The sequence below is a fragment of the Benincasa hispida genome, chromosome 1 (genome assembly GCF_027475165.1).
Source record: "Benincasa hispida cultivar pf3 chromosome 1, pf3_genome.v1.1, whole genome shotgun sequence".
In the NCBI taxonomy this organism is placed as follows: Eukaryota; Viridiplantae; Streptophyta; class Magnoliopsida; order Cucurbitales; family Cucurbitaceae; genus Benincasa; species Benincasa hispida.
This window is the reverse complement of record NC_143478.1, coordinates 18,069,227-18,092,441: the sequence shown is the minus strand read 5'-3', so window position 1 is coordinate 18,092,441 and position 23,215 is coordinate 18,069,227. Positions and strand designations below refer to the sequence as shown.

General features: G+C 34.6%; 5 protein-coding genes and 1 pseudogene across 6 annotated transcripts; 3 read left to right on the top strand and 3 right to left on the bottom strand.

Annotated features, from left to right (window-relative positions):
• Positions 1 to 57: 57 nt before the first annotated feature.
• LOC150038299 (polygalacturonate 4-alpha-galacturonosyltransferase-like) lies at positions 58 to 9,602 on the bottom strand (annotated as a pseudogene).
• On the top strand, positions 9,320 to 10,334 carry LOC120086280 (Acyl-CoA N-acyltransferases (NAT) superfamily protein). The gene has a single exon (XM_039042842.2). The coding sequence runs from the start codon at positions 9,669 to 9,671 to the stop codon at positions 10,176 to 10,178; it is 510 nt and encodes a 169-aa protein (XP_038898770.1). The 5' UTR covers positions 9,320 to 9,668; the 3' UTR covers positions 10,179 to 10,334.
• Positions 10,335 to 12,045: 1,711 nt separating this feature from the next.
• On the top strand, positions 12,046 to 15,563 carry PHP (PLANT HOMOLOGOUS TO PARAFIBROMIN). Of its 2 annotated transcripts, XM_039046295.2 has the most exons (4): positions 12,046 to 13,520; positions 13,750 to 13,832; positions 14,035 to 14,140; positions 14,973 to 15,563. In XM_039046295.2, the coding sequence occupies exons 1-3, from the start codon at positions 12,473 to 12,475 to the stop codon at positions 14,125 to 14,127; spliced, it is 1,224 nt and encodes a 407-aa protein (XP_038902223.1). In that variant the 5' UTR covers positions 12,046 to 12,472; the 3' UTR covers positions 14,128 to 14,140; positions 14,973 to 15,563. The 2 variants fall into 2 exon arrangements, with proteins under 2 accessions (XP_038902223.1, XP_038902216.1); XM_039046288.2 differs by lacking the exon at positions 14,973 to 15,563 and having other exon boundaries at positions 14,035 to 14,387.
• Positions 15,564 to 15,607: 44 nt separating this feature from the next.
• On the bottom strand, positions 15,608 to 17,075 carry LOC120088857 (Bifunctional inhibitor/lipid-transfer protein/seed storage 2S albumin superfamily protein). Its single transcript, XM_039046305.2, has 3 exons — positions 16,250 to 17,075; positions 16,041 to 16,100; positions 15,608 to 15,957 (listed from the first exon to the last, which is right to left on the bottom strand). The coding sequence occupies exons 1-3, from the start codon at positions 16,566 to 16,568 to the stop codon at positions 15,827 to 15,829; spliced, it is 510 nt and encodes a 169-aa protein (XP_038902233.1). The 5' UTR covers positions 16,569 to 17,075; the 3' UTR covers positions 15,608 to 15,826.
• An 857-nt stretch (positions 17,076 to 17,932) lies between these two features.
• LOC120068079 (non-specific lipid transfer protein GPI-anchored 20-like) lies at positions 17,933 to 19,331 on the top strand. Its single transcript, XM_039019768.2, has 4 exons — positions 17,933 to 18,540; positions 18,635 to 18,661; positions 18,774 to 18,827; positions 18,905 to 19,331. The coding sequence occupies exons 1-4, from the start codon at positions 18,078 to 18,080 to the stop codon at positions 19,129 to 19,131; spliced, it is 771 nt and encodes a 256-aa protein (XP_038875696.1). The 5' UTR covers positions 17,933 to 18,077; the 3' UTR covers positions 19,132 to 19,331.
• A 556-nt stretch (positions 19,332 to 19,887) lies between these two features.
• On the bottom strand, positions 19,888 to 22,294 carry LOC120068083 (proteasome subunit beta type-2-A-like). Its single transcript, XM_039019782.2, has 3 exons — positions 21,912 to 22,294; positions 21,696 to 21,819; positions 19,888 to 20,482 (listed from the first exon to the last, which is right to left on the bottom strand). The coding sequence occupies exons 1-3, from the start codon at positions 22,067 to 22,069 to the stop codon at positions 20,147 to 20,149; spliced, it is 618 nt and encodes a 205-aa protein (XP_038875710.1). The 5' UTR covers positions 22,070 to 22,294; the 3' UTR covers positions 19,888 to 20,146.
• Between the last annotated feature and the right edge of the window lie 921 nt (positions 22,295 to 23,215).

Sequence of the window (23,215 nt, the reverse complement as noted above, 5' to 3'; positions counted from 1 at the left end):
TAGGTCAAAGTAAGTTAAGATTTCAAAAATTAAATCTTGGAATTGGAATCTAATCGGTTAATATATGTGTGTATGTTTAGTATAATATATGCCGGTAATGCCTCTCTTTTTCCATTCCTTAAAGTCGAACATATTCATCCTATAAGTCCACCCACATGCATTGGGATCAAATTTTCTTGCAAGATGAGGATTGGAGAAGTTAAGATATTTGTCAAAACGGTGAAAGTTCTCACCACACGTTTCTACTGCATAAATAACTTTGCCATGATCCCCATAATCCAGTCAAGTCTTTCTGGACAACAATGTCATTGTCCAAAAGAAGAATCTTTTCCAACTTGGGATATACCTGAGGAAGATAGAACCTTAAGTGATTATGCATAGAAAGATACATTACAAGAATTTGGTTGAATCCCGACGGTCGAGGACGTCGGGAGAAGTAACAATTACCGTCGGGCGAACCTCTCCCGACGACAAAGAAGTTGTCATGTGTCAACAACACCATAAGGGTACCATCGTCAGAGAAACTTTTCCTGACGGTTGGGAAGCCCTGCCATAGGGAAAAGGAATTATCTCGACAGATAAGAATCATGCGTTTTCCCGACCCTAAAAGAAGATGTCAGGAAATAGGAACAAAGCCCGATGGTTGGTCGTCGAAATTGGTAGGTTAACCCGATGCCCATCCATCGGGATTTAAGCTTTCGCTCGACGGTCGAGTGTTGGCTTTTATGATCAGCCTGACGGTCTTCTAAACCGTCGGGGTTAGATTTTATCTCGATGGGTTTTGTTGCCGTCGGGATTTTAAAACTATCCCGACGGTGATGTAGACCACCGAGAGAGCTATAAAGCCTGACAGTTAGGGACCATCAGGTGATATCTTTATCTCAACAATCTCTATTCACCGTCGGGATAGTTTTAAATCCAGACGGTATGTATGTAGTCACCGTCAGAAGTTCGTTGCCCGACTTCTTGCTGTCGAGAGTTCTTGAAATAAATAAATAAATAGATTTAAATGCCTCTTTAAATCTGTTTTTTTATTTTTCCAAATGTCATACCTGTTTGAATCTTATAAATATCAATCAACTAAATTAAGATTGCCAAAATGAAGTACATATCCATAATAGATTAATAATATATTGAAAACTTTAATCCACAAGTTCTATAACATCCACAATTACATCAACAATTACATCCACAATGAAAATATAAAACCTAACTACGCTTCTTGCCTAGAGATGTATCTTCAACAAAAATCTCCAGACACCTACAAAATACAAATTTAAACAAGTTTAATGCTCAATAATATATCAATCTCAACTAAAAAAACCAAGTTACCTCAATCATAAAGAAACCTACAAACCAAGAACCTATATGTTATTGAGCTTAATTTAAACAAGTTTAATGCTCAAAATACCTTCAATCATAACTTAAACTTAATATACTTGTACTTAAATATAGATATGCAATCAACTGAAACAAACTAACTTACACAATCTAACTAAAACCCTCTCCCCACCCCCAAAATTATTCTCAATGGTGATAAACAAACTAACTTGCACAATCAATTGAAACAAACTAACTAAAACAAATTAACTAACACAATCAAACTAACTTACACAATCAACTGAAACACCCACTCCCACTCCCCCTCCCCCTCCCCCTCCCCCTCCTCCCACCCCCTAACTTATTCTCAATTGTAATATGCAAACCATCTGAAACACCTATATGTTTATGTTGTTACCATAACTGCAGGATAACAACATACACAATCTTACAATTGAGTTTACTACGAAAGTCAAAGAGCTCATTCCTAGTTCGATCTATCTTTCATGAGCTGTAAGAGGATAGCTTTCATATCCTCCATCTCGGCTTGTCTTTTGGCATCCTGTTCATCCAATCTAGCCAATCTAGCCTTAAGGAGTCTATCTCTTGTTGTTGCTCCTATATAATTCTTGATGAAGATGTACTGGACGATGATCCCCTAGATTTTTTCACTTTCTTACCCTTCGGTGTCCTATCCCGATGGTTCCTGTCACACCGTCGGCCAATGGTTCCGCAATTCCCATAAAAAAATTTAAATATTTATTTTAGAACTTAGAATCTCGACGGTTGCATTGTGTCATCGGGCTTTATAAAGAACAGCCGACGCTTTCGTGCTTACCGTCGGAGAGCTTAAAAATCACAATAGATTCTCCACACCACGCCCAACGGTCAAGTAGTAACCGTCGGGTTTGCTTAGAATGCCCAACGGTGATTTGCTTACCGTCGGGAGAGATCACAAAGCCCGACGGTCTTCTCGTGGACCGTCGGGCAAATTCAAAATCCCGACGGTTTTTTCGCGAAACGTCGGGAGTGAATTTTTATCCTGACACCTTGTCTGGACTGTCGGGATTGGTAGAAACCACCAATGGTTTTTTGGTGGTCGGGATTAATGTCGTCGGGAATTACATAAATTCTTGTAGTGATACTTTGGTTTTGTGTACGCCAAATGAAAGAGTGGTAGGATGTCCAGCCTTGAAATAGTATTCTTTCATTGTAGCAGATTCAAGTTGACGTAATACTGGAAAAAGTAAGACGAATCTAACGACTTAAATATTCATCAACGTTTTCAACATGGATTGTGGCTTTTCCAGGAGGATTTGACAGGAACCACATGTTCATGGCACCAAAATTAAGCTTATCTGTAACAAGATGGAATATATGTTTCGAAGGATCCTCAGCATTCACAATGGTTGAGTTGACAACGACTGAGGCAGCCTAGACAATATCTGAAAAGAGGGCATAATGATAAAGATTTGGATTTTCTAAATTTTCACTTCCAGGAAATTTTCTTTTCTCTAGAGGAAGAAGATGGTAGTCTATAGTTAGACGCAAGGATAAGCAGTGAATTCCATTAGGTATGGTCTTGGCAGCCAACTGACTGAGAAATGTGCTTTGCTTTTTCAAGTCAAAGTAAGTAAAGATTTCAAAAATTAAAACATGGCATTGGAATCTAATCGGTTAAAAAAATTTATATCTATTTGGTCATTTTTTTTCTTAAACTAACAAACTTTTGGGATAAAATATTGGCGAAAAAAAAAAGTCTTTTCCGATTGATTTTCATATTGAAATTTACGAATTAGTAAATAGATATATATACATATTTAGTTGGGACTTAATCTTCAAATAAAAAAAAGAGTTTAAATTTGAAGATTTTGGATTCAATTAAATAGAATGTTCTGGGGTGTTAGTCCGGCGAAAGAAAAATATTTTATTTGTTTTTAAAGTCAAAATTCGTTACTTAGTTGGAAATTGATGGTTCCATTTTGGACCAAATTGAAAGTATAGTCTAAAATTAACTTTTAAATATTAATTGGTTGAATGAATTTCAATTTCCATCAAATTTTGAAACTCAACGCAAAACCAAATTATGAACCAAATTCATGTTTTGATAAAACAAACTGAATTCATTGCTCAAAATATGAAATGTTTTCAAAATTCATCAATCACAAAATATCACGTGTCTTCCATCTGACCATTTGATCGCAATATTGGTCTTATCAACTTCAAAGGCTGGAGGACTGATTGGGTTTTGAATCATAAATTGAATCGGGTTGAGTCCAAAATCCGACTCAATTCAAGCAATTCAAGGCCACCGTAGAAAATTTGGGAAGAAAAGAGATTGGATCTAAGCCTCTATTTATAGAAGTCTTGTCCTTTCATTTGGGGAGGTTGGAAAATTTGCAAGAAAGTGTTAAAGCTCTAGATATCAAGAATGAGATTTTGAAGTTTTGATTAATCTCGAGATTGTTGCTTGTTGATGATTGAAGACTTGGAAGATTAAAACTTCATTGAATTCTATAAGATTGAAATTCAGAGCAACTCCATGAAGATTGAAGATTTAGAAATTTTAAACTTTATCCCTTGTGTTAGATCAAACATTGGAGGTTGTATCCATCTAAACATTTAAAATAAATGGCTGACCTGCCCAAATATCTTACTATTAACATTATATAAGAATGAATTACGGTGTAATTCTTCAAGAATCTCTAGAGATTTTGAAGTTTTGATTAATCTCGAGATTGTTGCTTGTTGATGATTGAAGACTTGGAAGATTAAAACTTCATTGAATTCTATTAGATTGAAATTCAGAGCAACTCCATGAAAATTGAAGATTTAGAAATTTTAAACTTTATCCCTTGTGTTAGATCAAACATTGGAGGTTGTATCCATCTAAACATTTAAAATAAATGGCTGACATGCCCAAATATCTTACTATTAACATTATATATGAATGAATTACGGAGTAATTCTTCAAGATTAAAACACAAAAATCCAATTCGAACTTTAAAATTGAAGAAATTATCCATTGCAAATTGAGTTTGATTAGCACAAAAATAAAATAAAATTCTCCATGGCAAATTAAGATCGAATGGCAGAAAAAAAAATTACAGTACAAATTTTAGGGATCTTGTTTTTTCTCTGCAATGTTTGAGATTGAGCTCCGCACACAACAAAAGTTGATGAAAAGGAAGGTGAGATCTGCTACAGCACAACAAAAGTTGGAGGATGGGATGGTTTCGTGAGAAAAACAAGAGGGGAAAAGAAACTAAAAAATAAGAGGGAAAAGAAACTCACTAAAAGAAGTTCGACCTTGGCGTGAAAGTGGAGCTAGAGAGAGATCGGAAGAAATGGATTTTAAAACCGATATGAGATTAAAATAAAGAAAAAAAATGAAACAAGAAGAGGTGAGATTTGATTTTTACATGAAATATGTGATTTTAAAAGTTTTTTTAATAAGATTTAAAAAAAAAAATTAGATTCCAAACATTGAGGGCCGCTTCAAATTTTTTAATATCAATATTTATGACATCAAGATTAAATATAATGTTGAAGCCATTTTATGTTAAAAGAAAGTCATCATCACGTGCAAATGAGTTTTTGGGTTCTTTTACCACAATTCTGAAGTTCTTTTTACTAAATTCACAAATGGAACATAAAAAGATGTTATGGAGTCCAATTTAATTTTTCTTTTCTAAAATAAACATCTATTAGATGGTATTACACTGTAATTGATGATGGTTTGAAGTTTGAAAATTATGTGATGTTCATTAGTTAATTACATTATAATTTTAATATGTTGTATTTTTTGAAAATTGAAAATTGTGTGATGTAGTTAATTATATTGTAATTTTAAAATGTTGTTGAAGAAAAATTAGTGAACAACAAAATAAAGAAGTAGATAGTGACTACTTGGATACTTGATAATTTTGTAAAATAAAGGATCGAAATTTCTATAAAAAAAATTATTCGTTAATTATTTCTCTTTTTCATCATCTTTTGATTTTGAATTCACAATCTCTAATTTGCCTCGTCAAACCCCCATTGCGTTATGTCCTGCCGATGAGCTTGTCTAGAAAGGCCTATTACTTCCTCTAAATCTCTCAATGGTCAAGTCGACGAGTTCAATATGTAATACGGTACCCATACAACTGAAGAATCACAACAACTCCAATCCTAATTTACAGAAGTCGATTAAGAAACGCAAATACTTCTCACTATGGAGATTTTCTGTTTAAAAAGAAAAAGAATTGGTAAAGAATAATTCGAAATCTGAAAATATATCACGACTGCACTACAAGAATCCAAGAAAATCGGCTCCTTCACAAAGAATTCAAGAAGCATTTAGGCAATAACTTGGGAAAGAAACCAGATTATGAGTATTATTGCATTAATGTTTCAGTAATTTGAGATATCTAAGAAGAAGAAAAAAATAAATGTATAAAAGAGGGGATAAAATGAAATAATATCAATGATATAAGATTTGAAATTAAAAAAATAAATAAATAAAGAAGAAAAATCAGAACAATATGGATAATATGAGATTTGGAGAAAAAAATACAAAAGAAAAAGAAAAGATAACACAAGTTTGAGATAAAAATTGAGATTTAAAAAAGAAAGAAAGATTTGATCCTGTCTCAAAATTAAACAAATAGGGGAGATTTTGTAAACTACAATATATGAAGACCAAAATATAATTGCCATTTAATACGATTTTGTAAGCTATAATAGAAGAAGACCAAAATATAATTATCATTTAATACAAGATATCGTTCAAGGTGGGAGACATTTTGCTATAATTCAAAACAATTTCATATTTTGCTATTTTTCCAAATGAGAGTGTAATTAGTGCTAGGTTTGAATCTCGAAAATAAACCCTAGTGAACATTGTCCCCAACCCCACAAATTGTACCTCCTTCACTATTTACAACCTCTCCCCTTTTTTCTCCCTCGTCTCTTCCATCTCTTTTCTTCTCCGATCGAAAGAAATGTTCATATCCAAGATGTTCTTCCTTCTCTCTTTACTTTTTCGTCCATTCCACTCCTATTATAACTTTTTTGTTCTATCTTCTATGTCGATTCCACTCCTCATATGTGATTTTCGCCTTTTTTAGGGTTGTTGGTGTTGTCTTCAGATATGGTTTCACGTTTCTTCATCTCCATTAATTCCATCGTTGTCGGAACCAGATATGGATCCTTAGCCCATAACTTTATTTCGTCTAACCCTTCAGATCTATAGATCTACGTTTATGGTGGTACTTTTCTTGCATGTTTTTCTCTGGACCCTTCATAGATTTATAAATATATAGATTTTGATCGCGTCTCTTCATCTCCGTCGATTGGGGTTTTGTCTGACTTCCTCCTTCTCATTGCCGTTCTAAACGTGTCTGCTCATTTTTTCCCTCGCCGCTCCAAACGAATACTATCCCTTTCTGGTCCAAGCCTTTGATTCTCTTTGCTGCATCATTCGATTTTCTTACTCTGTCGTTTCAGCCTAATTCAATTTTCTAACATGCACTCCAAATACAGACTAAAATACTCTGCACCCTAAATACAGACTAAAATATTTTGCATCCTAAACATAGACTATTATAAATCAGACTATAATAGTCTTGCACCCCAAACACAAAGTATAATAACACATCGTTTATTATAACTCAACTAGAAAACGTTCTCTCTCGTGCAACTCATGCAATTAGTCTTTTCATTTTTCTTTTATTTTTTAAATAAATTTTTTATCACAATCTTTTCAATTTAGTAATAGATTAGATTTAGTATTTTATGTTTTCAAAATCTTGTGAATAGATTATATTCACATGTTTTATTTTAATATTTCGTGTTTTTATTTGAATTTCGTGTATAATTGACAAATACTAACACATGAAAAATCATGTTATAATATAAGATTTAGAACTTAGATTAGATTTACCATTTAAAATTATTTTTTTTATTTTTAAGTATGAATTATAGAATATCTAATTTCAAAAATAGTTTTAATTTCATATAAAAAATATGATATGATGTTGAGTTGTATGTTCTAAAACTCATAGTTTGTAAAGTTAAACCTATTCTATTATCAAAGATGTTATTCGACATTACTTCAATAAAGTTGTTATTGAAATCTATAATTTGTACTTATAAAGTCTAAATCTAATAAACTAAGATCCATGACTATTATATGAATACTTGAACTTTATGTCAAGACATAAAAGTGTATCAGATTCGAGTAAATAGTTAAATTGATCTATAGTATAAAAACAAGGTTAGGTGCCATATTTTGGTAACACTATTGGATGCGACTCACTTTATAGTTGTTACAATTTGTGGTAAAGTGCTACAAACGAAGTGATCCTGATTCAAACTAAGAAATAAGTCACTCCTACTTTATAACGTTGTTTACTGTTTAAGACTGACTATTTCGCCTAGATTAGGTAACTCAGTCTTAATCCTAAGCTAACTATGAACTCCTGTTTATTCAAGATTATCCTTAGATTTGCATAGATGAGAGTTGGCTTAACAGCGCTAGCTTAATAAGCTTCCCATTTCAGGAATAAAACCGGGTAGATAGTTGGGGGACATAGGGTGCAATAAGAAATTCATGCCTATCCGATTTAGAGATAGGAGAAAGTTGTTCTCTCTGAATCCAAGTTTTGAACAAAGGGCCTTACCCTCTCATTGGCCCGAGAGGGATCCGGTTTAGTGATTAGATCACAAACCAATTGATCGATCAGTGGAACTTAAGGAACAAGATGTAATATCAGAGGTAAAACAACATATTGACCCAGCCGTTATTACGAATAACCTGTGAAGGGTCAACTTACTGTAAATCAATTGGATACAAATATATCTACAGTGAGGTGAGTGCAACTATTGAGCTATAGTGGTGCGACTTGATAGTTAACGAATACTGCGAGTTAATCTTAAATCGTTGAAGTTCATGATTTGTAGGTCCATAAGGTACATCTACTAGCTTGTAAAACATGAACACCTTGAATTAATAAATTAAGTGAATTTGGAATGATATCAGTTTGAAATGTTCAATTAAAATTAAAGTTTGAATTTGAATAGTTCAAATTCAAATTAGGGTTTGTACACTTATATTCAATATAATTAATCAACGTTTAATTTATCAAAATTAAACGAAATTGAAGAGTTTATAATATTTAAATATTGATTTCAATATTAATTACATGAATAGGATTCATGTTTTGAATTAGGTGTGTGATTAATTTAATATTTGATATAATTATTTAATTAGTTAAATTTGTTTAATTAATTAAAATCCAAAATTGATTTTCATTTTGATTTCAAATTGAGAATTTGAAATGATTATTTAATTTTAGTTAATTGATAATTAGTTAAAATTAATTAAAGAATAAAATGAAAATTATTTGAAAGTGGGAATTTCCCACTTCTTGGTTGAAGTATAGGTGCTCCTACCTATTATCTGGATATACCAAGAAAGATGTACGGTTTAATGAGGCTACTACGAAATATTTACTCATGGATGAGGCAAGTTCTTCTATTCTGGTTTATGGTTTCTCTTGGCTATATGGTTCAAGTGTCAAGGTTGCTGAACTTGAGTACCTGCATGTGGGTAATGAATAAATACTCTCAGATTTTGAAGGAGAGCAAAAATGACAAAAATAAGTTTTGGATTGTTGTTCATTTTCACTCCAATCTCTCAAATTCAAGGCTAAAAATAGTAGAGGTGATTCATTGTTGAATTGGAGCTGAATCACACTAAGAACTGCTAGGAATTGGGAGAATTCATTAAATGTATATTGTTAAGAAACCATCTTCTTAAATTTCTGTTTAAGCATACTTTTAGAACTCAAATTAAATGTAATTAGAGTGTTTATTGATTCTGTTTGCTTCCGTTGCATAGTAGTTGATCCTGCACAGGAATTATGAAAAATTGAAAATCCAAAAATTAAAAAATAGTTATTGAAGTTAAAACATTTAATCGATGACTGATACTCGATGGTAGGTAAGAAGTCCCTTGAATTTAATAAAGTGAGAATGATAGGAAAGTAATTAATGACGTTAAGTTTTATTCAGTTACATCACTTCCATCGTCAAGGGGTAAAAGAACAAGATTTTTCAGAAGTGTTTAATTGTCCAAAAATTAAGTTGAAGGTGGGTAAAAAATGTCAATTTCCCAAAATCATGCACATAGCAGAGATCAATTCACGGATTGCAGCCATGGGAGACTTGGAGGCCACACCAAGCAAATCAATTTTGACTCCTCCAAAATGATAATTCCTCGCACCTTCTTCTTCCATTTCTCCTCTCTATAAAATCCCCCACTGAAATTTCCACCAACATAACAGCCAAAACACATCACGGCCATGGAACTCACTCTCCGCCCACTAGATCTCACCGACGTCGACGATTTCATGGGCTGGGCAGCGGACGAGAAAGCCGCTCGATTCTGCTCCTGGGAGCCCTACCAGGACAAATCGGAAGCCATTAAGTTCATCAACGACCAAGTCCTGTCGCACCCCTGGTACCGGGCCATCTGCGTCGACGGTAGGCCGGTCGGCGCGATTTCGGTGATGGCGAATACGGCGGTGAGGGATCGGTGCAGGGGAGAGCTAGGGTACGTTTTGGGGTCCAAGTTTTGGGGGAAAGGGATCGGGACGGCGGCTGTGAAATTGGTGGCGGAGAGGATTTTTGTGGAGTGGCCGGAATTGGAGAGGCTGGAGGCGCTGGTTGATGTGGAGAATTTGGCGTCTCAGAGAGTGCTGGAGAAGGCGGGATTTCAGAGAGAAGGCGTTCTAAGGAAATATGGAGTGACGAAAGGGAAAACTAGGGATTTTGTTATGTTTAGTTTTCTTTCTACTGATCTTCAATCGTAAAATTTATGAATTGCAGATGAATTTAGATTTCAAATTCGGTTGGTTTTGTAGATTTTGTATCTTTGGTTCTTTGTGCAGCCTTTGCAAGAGCTGCCATTGGTGTGTAATGTGTATTTCTCCTCTAAATTTAAACTGGATTGTGATTTTTTTTAAAAATATTATAGAAAACAGTATTTTTAATAATTTTACTAATATTCTAAGTAAACAAATACCTTAATGGTTAGTTTTTGAAAGAAACCCCGAGTACTTTTAAAAATATTTTTCAACCCTTGCAATTTATTATCTAGAGGTATTGAATTGTAATAAAGATGAAAGAAAACTCACATCGAAGTAAAACACACTCTACAAGACGAGACAAAAAGGACAACAAAACATAATAAGGAAAAATCAAACAACACAATTTAAGAAAATAAGTCCCAATAAAAAAAGTTGTGAATTATTTCAATAGAAGGCACTCAAAAGAACAAAAGAAAAGAGTTGACCACACAACCTCACTAATCAAGTGGAATAGTGAGGAATAGGGAGTTATGAAGTTCAGGAGTTGTGAACTCCAAAGACCTATATGAGTTAATAAGATATAAAATTGATGTCTTTTAGTAGTGAGACTCATAAACTTCTTGGATTAAAGAGTCGAGTTCACAAATCCCTACTTACTTGCTCCTACTTCCCAACTCTTCGGGCTAAACACACCCTCGAGTTTTATTAATATCTTTAACTTAAAAAAAATATAAAAATCAGTAAAAAAAAATTTAATTTAGGTTAAAAATCATTTTGGTCTATAAATTTTTAAGTAAGTAACATTTTAGTTTTATTCATACTTTTAAAATTATAATAATTTAGTCCATAAACTTCAATAAGTAACAATTTAGTACCTATATTTTGAAAACTGTAACAATTTTGCCTCAATTATGAAAAACCTCTCTAAAATTAAATGTTAAATTTTATTACGTAACAACTAGTCTTTACCATTTATTAAAAAAAACCCTTTCAATTAATTTAACAATTTACATGGACAAGAAATTTCATTAAATCTTAAGAATATTATTCATAATAAGGACTAATTCATTACTACATGGATCAAATTGTTAATTATTAAAGTTCAAGGACTAAATCGTTACTAATTTGAAAATATATGCATTAAATCATTACTAATAAAAGTTTAGGCACTAGATTATTACTCTAATGAAAGTTGAAGGACAAAAAGTGAATTTTAACCTTTAGTTTAATTATTTCAAAAAATTGAATAAGTCTATGTTGAAAATGAGCTTAGTTTGGTAATTGGTATTAGAGGTGATAGTCGGTTCGGTTTTGTCGGTTTTGAGGCCAACCAAGAACCAAACCAAACCAATCGATTTTACAAAAAAAGAGATCGAAACCAATGTCCAACAAAGAACAAAACCATCATATCAATTTTAATTGATACAGTTTATTATCGATTTGGTTCTCGATTTTTGACATTTTCCTTTTTTCCCCCATTTTTATCTGTATTACCACTTTGTTTTGAATTGGTCATTTTTGCCAAATTAAAATTAAAATTAGGTCTATTTCTTTTTTCATAAATTGAAATTTGACAATTTTTTCTTGACACTTTTCTATATAAAAAACATTCAGGCTCCATAATAATTAATCTTTTTTTAACAACAAATATACATATACCATAATAATAAAAGTACTAAAATATGGTTTATTTTCAAGGGTATATATATACACCATTGGATTGGTTTGGTTCTGATTAGTTTTTTTTTAATAAAAATTCGATCTGAACCAATACTTTTTTATTTTCTCCAAATACAAACCAAGATGTCCAATTTTACGGTAAAAAATCAAACCAAACCATTGAATTGGTTTGGATTGGTTTAGTTTTTTGATTTTTTGGTTTTTTGTTGTACTAGCTCCTTTGAGATTGGAGGTTCGACAATCTATTATTGTACAAAAAAAAATTAATTAAAATATTAATAGAAAATGATAAAATGAACAATAAAAGTTTATACTAAATAGTTAAATGTAATATAAAATATCAATTGTAAACGTATTAATATATGTATTAATTCTAAATAATATAATGACATTTAATTCCAGAAAATAGTTTCTCACGTGTCCTTTCGGTTTTTACTGGGCCGAGACCAAAGGCCCAATAGCAATTATCTCTACTCTTTATCACGATGCAATTTCTCCGTTGAAACCCTATTAAAAATCCAAATTTACGAAACTAGCCTTGAAGTTGAACAAGAACAACAACTCCTTTTCTTCCCCAATTCACTCTGACCAAAAAACTAAATACTACTCCACTGGAAATGGATCCTCTCTCAGCTCTCAGAGACTTCACCATTCGAGGCGAGCTCGACAAAATCGTCCGAGTCAACGACGAGTTCCGTTTTGCCTCCGATTATTCCTTCCCCTGCTCCGTCGAAACCGCTTACCGCTCCAAACAAGGCAATCTCTACACACTCGAAACCCTCGTCTATTACATAAAAAATCACCATGTCAAGCACACTGAGTACCTTCAGAATGCTCGCACTCAGGGAATTACTTCGGTCACTTTCCCTGACCGGAAGCCTCTGCTTGATTATCTTACCGGCAAGGTCTCCTCCTCCGACGCCATCGAGTTTCTTGTCCCTCAAAACCCCAAGTTCCCCGAATTGCCTTCTGTGGATGAGTATCGCCCTGAAGATCCGGTGATTGTTGGAGCAGCCATGGATGCGGTTGATGAGGACGACGGTTTTAAGGATTCTACTAACGTTGATTATATGACAATGATTAGGGCTATTGAGAGACCGTTGAAGGACAGAGAATCGTTGTTGGAATGTAAGAATAAGAATTTCTATAACGTGCTTGTGACGTCGACGAAGCGTGAGGAGGAGAGGCAGCGTCTTGAATCGCAACAGAGGAAGGACGGTTTGGTTGCTAAGAGTAGGTTAATGGGTTCTGATGACAGGGGTTTGGTGGGATATGGTGATGATTTGGGTTATGATGCGAATCCGAAACCGAAAATGCATTTGAAGGGAGGAAAGATTGGAGAAGGTGTGCCTATAATTCTGGTTCCGAGTGCTTTTCAGACTCTGATCACAATATATAATGTGAAAGAGTTTTTGGAAGATGGTATTTTTATACCCACGGACGTGAAGGTTAAGCAGATGAAAGGGGCGAGGCCTGATTGTGTTACCGTGCAGAAGAAGTTCAGTAGGGATAGAGATAGAGTGGTGACCGCGTATGAGGTTAGGGACAAGCCCTCGGCTCTGAAATCAGAGGACTGGGACCGTGTTGTAGCTGTTTTCGTGCTGGGAAAGGAATGGCAGTTTAAAGATTGGCCTTTCAAGGATCATGTTGAGATTTTCAATAAAAGTAAGTGAACTATTGTTCTCAATTGGGTTGATTTTGTTCCTTGATATTCTAATTTTGATTGGATAATAAGTTAGTGTGTGATGTTACTAGAGAACTGTTTTTGCTCATCTAGTCGTACAGAATTTGCTTCTAAGAAAAGGATTTTGCCCATCAGAACTATTCTTAGTATGTCGTGTTAAATACGGTTTGGATCTGAAAAGGATTAATATGGGTATTGAATATCTTGCAGTTATTGGATTTTATATGCGTTTTGAAGACGACAGTTTGGAATCAGCTAAGAATGTGAAGCAGTGGAATGTTAAAATTATTTCGGTAATCTTCTATTTCCCTATTCCCTTCTTCTCTAACCTGTTGCATTGTCCTAAATCTTGATCTGGCTGTTCTTTTAATTTTGAATATTGAAATCCCCCTTACCTCGCTGTGCCTATTTCTGTTTGCTTAGCCACCCCTTGTTAAATCTTCCCTATTGTTCGTTTGCGTTGTTGTATAGTTATTCAAAAGTTTCCCTTTGCAGATTAGCAAGAACAAGCGGCACCAAGACAGAGCTGCAGCATTGGAGGTGTGGGATAGGCTAGAAGAATTTGTAAGGTCACGGTCTCATTCTTGATGTGAATTCCATGGTGCGCCATTTTTTCCCATTTTCCCTGTTACTTATTGGGGAAGGCCTTTGCTTGATGTCCTGATACTCTTACTGAGTCTCGCTCCAGTTGTAAAATAACACTTCTAGGAATTTTTAATGAGAATTACTGAATTAGTTTATGATCACACAAGTTGAATTCTTATCTGTTTCTGGACCTTTTTGGTTCTGTATACTGCTGTAACTCTTTTTTATTGGAAAATACACTAACATACATTTCCTATCAGAAATTAAGTATATAGTATTACTAAATAAACAGTATTAGCACTATGACAATTGACCTATCCATTAACTATCATTCTAAAGAATTCACTTTTTTCTTTTTTCTTTTTTTGGTTGAAGTAAGGTAGCCACTTCTTTTGTGTGGCATTCATTTTAAAGATTGATGATGGCAATAAAAAAAAAAAAAAAAAACTCCGTATGGTGGTAAAACTCATGTATTTTCCTTCTTCTTCTTCTTCTTCTTTTTCCCATCTTCCTGTTTTGTTCTTTTTTTTTTTAGCTAATGTTAATTCCAATATTGTTCTTTATTCTGCTCATTGAAAATTTATTATTTAATGAACATTTGGTTCACGATTTTAATAAATGTTGGGTTGGGTAGAACTTGAGGTCATGTTGTTTGTGTAAGTTTGAGGATTGTGATTTGCATAAGTATGAGTGGCCTAAGAGGTGACCAATTAGATTCTATGGAAGAATGAGTTAGAAACTTAGGGAAGTCTGAGTTTATAAATCACATGTTGGTGGTGGGACTGTATTTGTAGAAGTAAATGTATATCTTGAGAATTGAGTTTTACAACTCAGAAGTTTATATGTAGGCCGAAGCTTCTGCAATTTGGAAATTCATAGGTGTAAACCCAAATATCATCCGGCTTGACTTCACAACATTAAACTATACAAACGACTGTTTTCAAGGCGCACTTCTTGACCGCGGTGACTGTTGATCCCTTCAGGGCCATTAAGAGATAGTAGCTTCGCTAAGGTTTTTCCTTTCCCCTCCATTTTCATTTTTTCCTCTACGGTGACACAAGCAATGACTGCAGGAAGGTATGCGTATTAGGCTGACCATTTCCATCTTACTTCTTGGGTCTTTGCTTCTGCTTCAACCATCGATTTCATCCTAGCAATTTGTTTCTTCTTCCTTTTCCGGCTTCAGCCTTATATTTTAACCCAACTGCCATGGGATTGACGGCGAGGGTCACGAAGGCATGATGAGTTGGCTCCATCAAGTATCAATTGATTGGAAGTAGTTGTGTTACATGAGCTGGCTTATTATATCAATGATTATTGGAAAATGAAGATAATTTGTAACTGCATTCAATTTCATTTGTAGATCTCTTTTCTTTTCTTAATGTTTTATATACCTTGTGTTTGTAATCAATGGTGGAAGTGAGTTTATTCATATTTTAGACATTCATTTTATTTATTCATATTACTTAAGGAGCGGCCAGTATAGCATTCACAAGCACACAATCATGTATTTTATTCAAAAGAATCTTTGATGCAATACAAAGTTCTTGGAAACAAATGCCAGATGAGAAGATTATGAAGATAAAAAAAAAAACAACCTAAACAAAAGGGATGCTTAAAATAATGCACTCTAAAAAATATCTAAATGCAATAAATGACCAACAATAAACCAGACTTGTAGAAAATAGGCTACTGCAGAGGATCAGTACAACTTGAAAGCTGAAGCATATGTAGAAGCCAACAAGATGGAGAATAGTAGAGGTTTTGATAACTGGATGGAGCTTCCATCTGATGCGTCATTGTCTGTTGATGGAACAGTCTTAGATCCAGTTCCTGTACAAGCAGTTAAGTACGTTAATTGGCCGTGTGAACGAACTGACAGACCATGCAGTTAAAAGCATTTCTTATGTTTATACCTGAAGGAACATTGTTTGACGAGTCTGGTGCTCCTGCTGGAGAGCTGGTGGGAGAATCAACTGACAATTTTCAGGTATTACAAGTTAGCAATTTAGATAGAGATTGATATTACTTCATATCCTCATTATCTATTAATAAATAACATGATGCTCATCATTTCTGTGCAGTGGTGTCCAGGAATTTTGCATGTGTATGCGTAGTTGCTTACCATTGCAGCTGCTGATAGAAGGAGTCTGAACATTGCAAGCTCGGGGCAGAGCCAGGGCCTGTGTTTGGTTGATATTTACCCCAAGCGACGAGCCACCACCATTCAGGACCTGGCACAAGCACTGTGGTTGTGAGCGGACAACACTAGCAAGCTGTGTGCAGCATGTTTGCGATGGGGTAGAGGAATTCCCAGTAATGTAATTCAGGCATGGCGACAAGCTGATCAGCACATTTGTGCAGTCCGACTGTGCAGCTACTCCTGCCCAGTGCACGGCGACAAAAACCACAACTAGACCCATCACCATCCTTGTGTGTTCCATTCTGCTATGGAGGACTATTACAAAAACAACTTCTTGGAATGGTAAGAGAGTTTACTTGATGAGAACTCAGAAGGTAAGAGAGTTTGATTTGTGAAGTTTTGGAGCAGAACTGTGTGGTTTTTGTAGGGAATGGAAGGAAGAAAGGGACAAATTGGAAATAAGTTTGATTTGGTGAACTACTCTTCCTACTTTCTTAACAGTTTTCTTTGTTGGAGCTATGGGGGTTAAGCTGTTCAAACATTGGAGGTCGGTTATAATGGCCACCAACTTCTTCATTAGGAAAGAACTCAGAAACTTGGGAGGCGTTAAGACTGTAGACTTAGGTGACTATACTTTAATGGCGTGAAGGAAGCGTAATCCTACTTTTATCTTTCAACTGTTTTTGGCTTCGACTTTTAATAACTTTCTGCGTTTGGTCAATGGTCATCCCAACCCTTGGAGAAATTTTTGCTGTGTTTAGACAAATAATTGGTATTAATTTCAAAAAGTATGATGCGAATGTGAAAGTAAAAAGAATAGACGCCTTGTCCACGTTATGTCCTTCCGGTTTCGATTTCAGCCCCCTCAACTTCAATTTGCAATAATTTACCATGAAAAATATCCTTAAGATTTAATGAAATTTGTTTACCTTCGTAGATCGATAAATTGATTAGGAACAAAATGTCTTTATAAAGTAGAAAGAGTAACTTAGTATATACTGAAAATTAAATCTTTATAATTACAATCCTTGATAATAAAAGGTTAACTTTATGAAAGTTAAGCGACCAAAGACATTTTAAGCCTACATCAAAGTCATACTTTTTATTAAACAAACTATTGTCAAGATATTTCAAACTTCTTAACATAAAGTTCTTTTAGATTTGGTGATGTACAAGTGTGCATCGTTTTGATGTTTATTATTATTGTTTGTTATTATTATTATTATTATTATTGTTATTATTATAGAGTTGTTGCTTTATCAAAATTGAACCGACCAAAATTAATAAATCTATCTTAACCTAATCAAATTAGTTTTCTATATTGAATATTTTAGTAAATTGAACAAAGTAACCTAACAACCGACTTGATCAGAGACTTCTCACATCAGGTAGAATGAGTTGGAAATTTGAGGTGAAAAGAGTTGCATCCTTTCAGATGGGTTTGTTTGGGAGGTGAGCTAATTAACATAGTCCTAAATGGCCCAAGGGTAGTTCAGAAATGAATTGAAAATTTTTCATGCTCTCTATATTAAAAACGAAACTTATTCTTGTAGTATCAAAACACCATTGTAATCAGGATATTTATGCTAACAATTAGAGAAATAATTAGGAGTTTAGTTCAACAATAATTAACATATACCCTTTCCCTTCAAATTGGAAGTTCAAATCTCTATACCTCACTCTAAGTTTCAGTTGAATTTGAACTCTGAAGTTACAGCCATAATTAATTTGAGCTCTACTGAAGCCTAACTTTCAGCATTTTATCATCTGGAAATGGTTGCTGAAGTAGTTGAACTTCAAAACCAAACTCATGGCTCACTTTAACGGTTTAAACCTCTTCTATAAATTCCTTCATCTTTTCCTCTTCACTGCAACAAACTTCCAAATCCAAAACAACCAAACATTATCATACACTCCCACTAGAACCATCCCAATGGCGCCATTTGTTCCCCTAGCCCGAACAATCCCGCTGCTCGCTCTAGCTTTTGCAGTAGTAATTCTTCCAGTTTCGGGTCAGATCAATACACCCTGCAGGCCTTCCATGATCGCCCGCTTCACTCCTTGTATGAACTTGCTCACAAACAGCACATCAAATGGCACTTCACCAACTGCAGACTGTTGTGATTATCTAAGGTCGCTCACTGGCTCAGGAATGGACTGTCTCTGTCTCATTGTCACTGCGAGCATTCCCTTCCAACTACCCATCAACCGATCCTTGGCGATTTCTCTTCCTCGAGCCTGTAACATGCCCGGCGTTCCCGTCCAATGCAGAGGTACAACTCCAAACTTTCTTGAAAGTTGTTCATTTTGATCTATTTCTTGACTAGCAAGTCGATAACTTGATGTTTGTTTTGGTTCCTTTTGCAGCCTCTGTTGCTCCCATTCCAGCTCCAGGTAAATGCTTTTCTTCAAAGAGTGACAAGACTGATGTTTTTATGGAGTGAAGGATAATGACAGTTTTTCTTCTTTTTTTTTCCTTGTTTTTTTTTTGGGTATGTTTTGATAGGTCCTATCCCACTTGGTCCAGCTCTTTCTCCTGAAGCTTCACCAACTCCACAAGGTACTGTGGTATATTTTATTCTTGGTTTTGAGTTTGAAAATTGTGTTGATGTTCAAATGCTATGCTTTCTCGATTAGGTTCTGGCATCCCTCAACCCGTCACACCTACACAGTCACCGGAAGCAGACACTACAGGGTTTCTAACTCCACCTTCAACTGGGGGAGGAGCTGAAAATCCAACCTCAACCACCGATGCCGGCAATGGGATTTTGCCTGACTTGACTCCATCGTCCGGGACCATACCGTCTTACAACTTCTATCTTCTAGTGTTGGCATTGAGCTGTGTGATTTTGAAGCTATACTAGATTGCTTGTCCAGTATCTGTCAATTTATTGGGTCTGCCCCCGCAAAAAAAAAAAAACGATTTATTTGTAAATTATGGGAGTTATTCTTTTGAGTGGAATAGTTTGATGAGATTTTTGGACTTTGAGTTGGTTGAGAAGAGTGATTGTTTGTATAATAATATATATATTAAAAGCAGAGATACACACAGAGTTGTTCGTTATTTTTTCCTTTTTGTTTTTTGTTTTTTTTAATATGATAATAATTTAGAGTCCTCGTTTTTCATTTCATTTTTTCCCCATAAATTAAAATAATTTTAGAGTCTATTTGATAAAAAGTTAAACCTCAAGGGCTAGCTAGCTTAACAAGTCGTTATGAAGAAAAAGTCAGATTAGATACTTTATTTACCACCTCCCAAATGTGCCATTTGATTTCTATTACGATTACCCATCACATCAAGACATCTTAGTAAACTTTGATTAAAAGATAGGAAGCAGAATTAGAGACCAAATTAACATAATAGTTAAAAGCATAAGAGTAAAAATTATAGATACCAATATATTAGGAGTGGAAACTACAAACTAGGATGCTAATTTGACCTTCTATTGAAAGATAAAGATAGACAAAACAGAGTACTCTATTTAGACTTGCCCTATACGAGTTCAAGCAATGAGAAAAGCAGATTCTTTCGACAATGAAGCTGGTTTGTTATGATCTGCATTTCTCAAATGTCGCACTTTTCAGATTCAAAATAACAAAGAAAAACTACCAACAAATTCTTGCAAGGCCAACTTAATTATGAATCTATTCATAAGTAGCACCTTTGAACTTAAGCACAGCAGATGATATATCAATCTATAGTTCAGATTGTGTTCGTTTGCTCATGTATTCAGGAATAAGAGACATTAACCACAACATCCCCCTATCAAAACGTCTGAAACTAGGGCACCTACAAGGGTAAAATACACCCCTGCTCATCGCCCATACAAAGATAAGAAGACAAAGAAAAGCAAACCTCTGCCATATAACATTTAAATCTTAAGCTGAAGGAACACTAACTCCATCCTTGATGGATTCACGCCAAGCAACCTCCCTAGCTCCATTTTTGTCTACAATTTTGATAACGAAGTTCGGAGGGGCCACAACAAGCCTGGACCTGATCTCTAGTATGCATTTATCAACCAAATCAATGGCTTCTTCTTCTGTCATGCCACTGTGGTAGTGTCTGTCCATCATGGCGAGTGAAAAGTAAGATCCATAACCAAAAGCTCCCTTGTCAACCTTGTGAAGGGTGGCAATATAGTCAATGTAATAGAGGGATGGGCCAGTCTCCTTGTCATATCCCGCCAGAAGAATGTTCACGGAATATGGATTCTGAAATCAAAAGCTCAATTGAAATCAGGTTGTCCTTCCAAATTACAGCCTACCCAATAATTCCATTTCCCATGACAGCAAAGTGCAACGATGCAAGGAATCTCGAGACTTATTAACCCACAGTTACGGCTCATTCACAGATACAGCTAGATGCAGGATTATAAGTGGAACAGTGGATTACTTATTATCATGCTCTAAGAAACAAAAACCAAATTTGTGAAACTCCTCTTTTATGTGCTCATTATTTGAACAGGTTCTACATCTAGCCTATCAAGACTTGTGCTCGAGTGGCTAGAAACTTAGTTGTGGTGAAACATGATAATTGGTACTTTGACTAGCACACAACTCAGAAGAGACACTGGAAAAAGAGAGTTTGATTTCTCATAAAAAAAGAAAAGAAAGGAAAAACTAGAAAAAGTGACCACCCTTATGCACGCTAAGGAAGCAAGGTCAAAGAAGAGTTCCATAGAACTAAAAATAGAATGTACGTTTGTAAACAAGAACCAGTTTTCATGAAAGTAATATTAGTATTCTATGCAGTTGTTACCACATCATATGCTTTACTATTTTAGAACCAATCTAATCTCACCCATCAACACATCAAATTACATTTGAACACATATCTAGCATAAGTTAGTGAAATTAAATGAAGTTACAAAGCATAGAATCCATAGGAAATCCCTAGAGGCCAGAGCAAGTGGTGGTCTATAATACACAAGTTCATTGTTAACTTTCTGATTTAACAAATGCCTTCCCATAATGATAAGAAATGAACCACTCGAATGACACCAGCAAGACTGAAACATGATATAAGAGAACTACACAAACTTTGGCCTGCCTACACTCACACAGCTGGATACAAGAACAAAAGCACAAGTCACAAAGTGTTTTAAGATACAAAATTGGAGATGGCTATCAGTCTAATTTTCTGTCATTGTAATGCATTGTTAAAGATGACAGAAATCAAGGGTTTTCCTGAACAAATCAATACAATATTCTCTCGCTCTGTATATACATTTAAACAGTTTTAAGCTCCACGAAGTAGTAAAGTTAGATTGAAGACAAAACTATTCCTATTCTACCATCACAAACAAATGATTAGAAACACTTAAAACCACTCCGATGTAAAGTTAAAGCCCAGGATCCACAATTCCCAAAAAACGAAGGCTGAAATTATAATCAAATAAAAGTTATTATAACAAGAAATGATAACCTTTCGCAAGGCGGTAGCGAGTTCACCACGAGTGAAGTTAGCAGCAGCAGCAGTGGTCAAAGGAATACCATTGCGAAACTGATACAAAGCCACATTCTTCTGTATATACTCCGTGAACTGAACCCTATTCAATCACAGGAAGAAAGAACGTAATTGACAAAAAGCAAACGACAAGAGAAAAAAACAACAAGATTTGTATGAATAGAAATCTTCAACCTGTCGCCAGGTTCGCCGCTAGCTGCGACGAGCTTGTGGGAATCGAGGACCATGATCTTGTCCTCGTTGGATTTATGAACCAAAATACTGTGCACCGCCGATGTATCGGCGGCCACTATGACGAATCCGTTGCCAACAAGTCCAAATACGCTCTCCATCTCTTCTTCTTCCTTCTTCTTCTTGAAGTCGATCTGGGTTTTGAAAGGTTCTGTGAAATTTGGGAGTCCTCCCTTCAACAATTATGCTTTACAGAAACGACTTGAAGAACAAGTTCTCTCTATCGGGCACTTTTTTTTTTTTTTAAAAAAAAACATTTTTATTTTGCAAAATTTAGATTTAAATAATTTATTTTCCCAAATTCCCTTCCCTTATGTTCATTTTACATTTATTTTGGACTAAATATATGTTTTAGATTTGAGGGCAACTTGGAAAAACTATACATAGACAAGTGTTAAAATTACACCCACGAATAATACCTTATAATTACACACACAAACTTTTAATTATAAAAATTAAACCCCCGAACTTATACAACTGTCAAAATTATACTATAATGGTAAAAAGTTGAACATTAAAATGATGAAAATTGAACTCTCAAATTTATATTATTGTTATAATGTCTAGGATTATGTAGTTTTGAGAGTCTAATTTTAGCATTGATATAAGTTTGATGGCTCGACTTTTACAATTTAAAATTTAAGGATATAATTGTAACCATCACATAGGATGATTTTTAAAATTTGTCCTTAATTTAATTATGGATTTTTTGTTTTGGGCTTTTCTTCGCACAACCCATTTTAAGAGATCTAAATAAAATCCGACTCAATTATTAAAAAGTGTGTTTTGTTCACTTTTTTATTACGTTATATGAGTGGAAAATTATTAAAATAGAACATTGTGCATGCGGGTTGAATCCCGTTCTCTCCACTCTCGTTCTTTAGGATTTAGGTTTTCTCACTCTTTCTCGCTCTCTCAACTTTCTTTTACAACTCTATTAATACTCTGTTTGGCGTTAAGATTTGGACAGAAATGATTTCAAATTTCATAATTTTAAAAGTAAGAAATGATTTCCAACCACTATTTGTGTTTCGAACCAAAATGACTTGAAATCATTTAAATTAAATTTTCTTGTTTGCATACCCATGAAAAAGGAAAAAAAAAGTATGTCAATTTACTCTTTTACCCTTGTAATATTGTTAGAATCAATATATATATAAAATATCAGTGTTAGATGCCCATGCTTAGTGTCCAATGCCAAATGTCATTTTTCCATTACTACATATGTTGCCCATGTGTTATTCGAC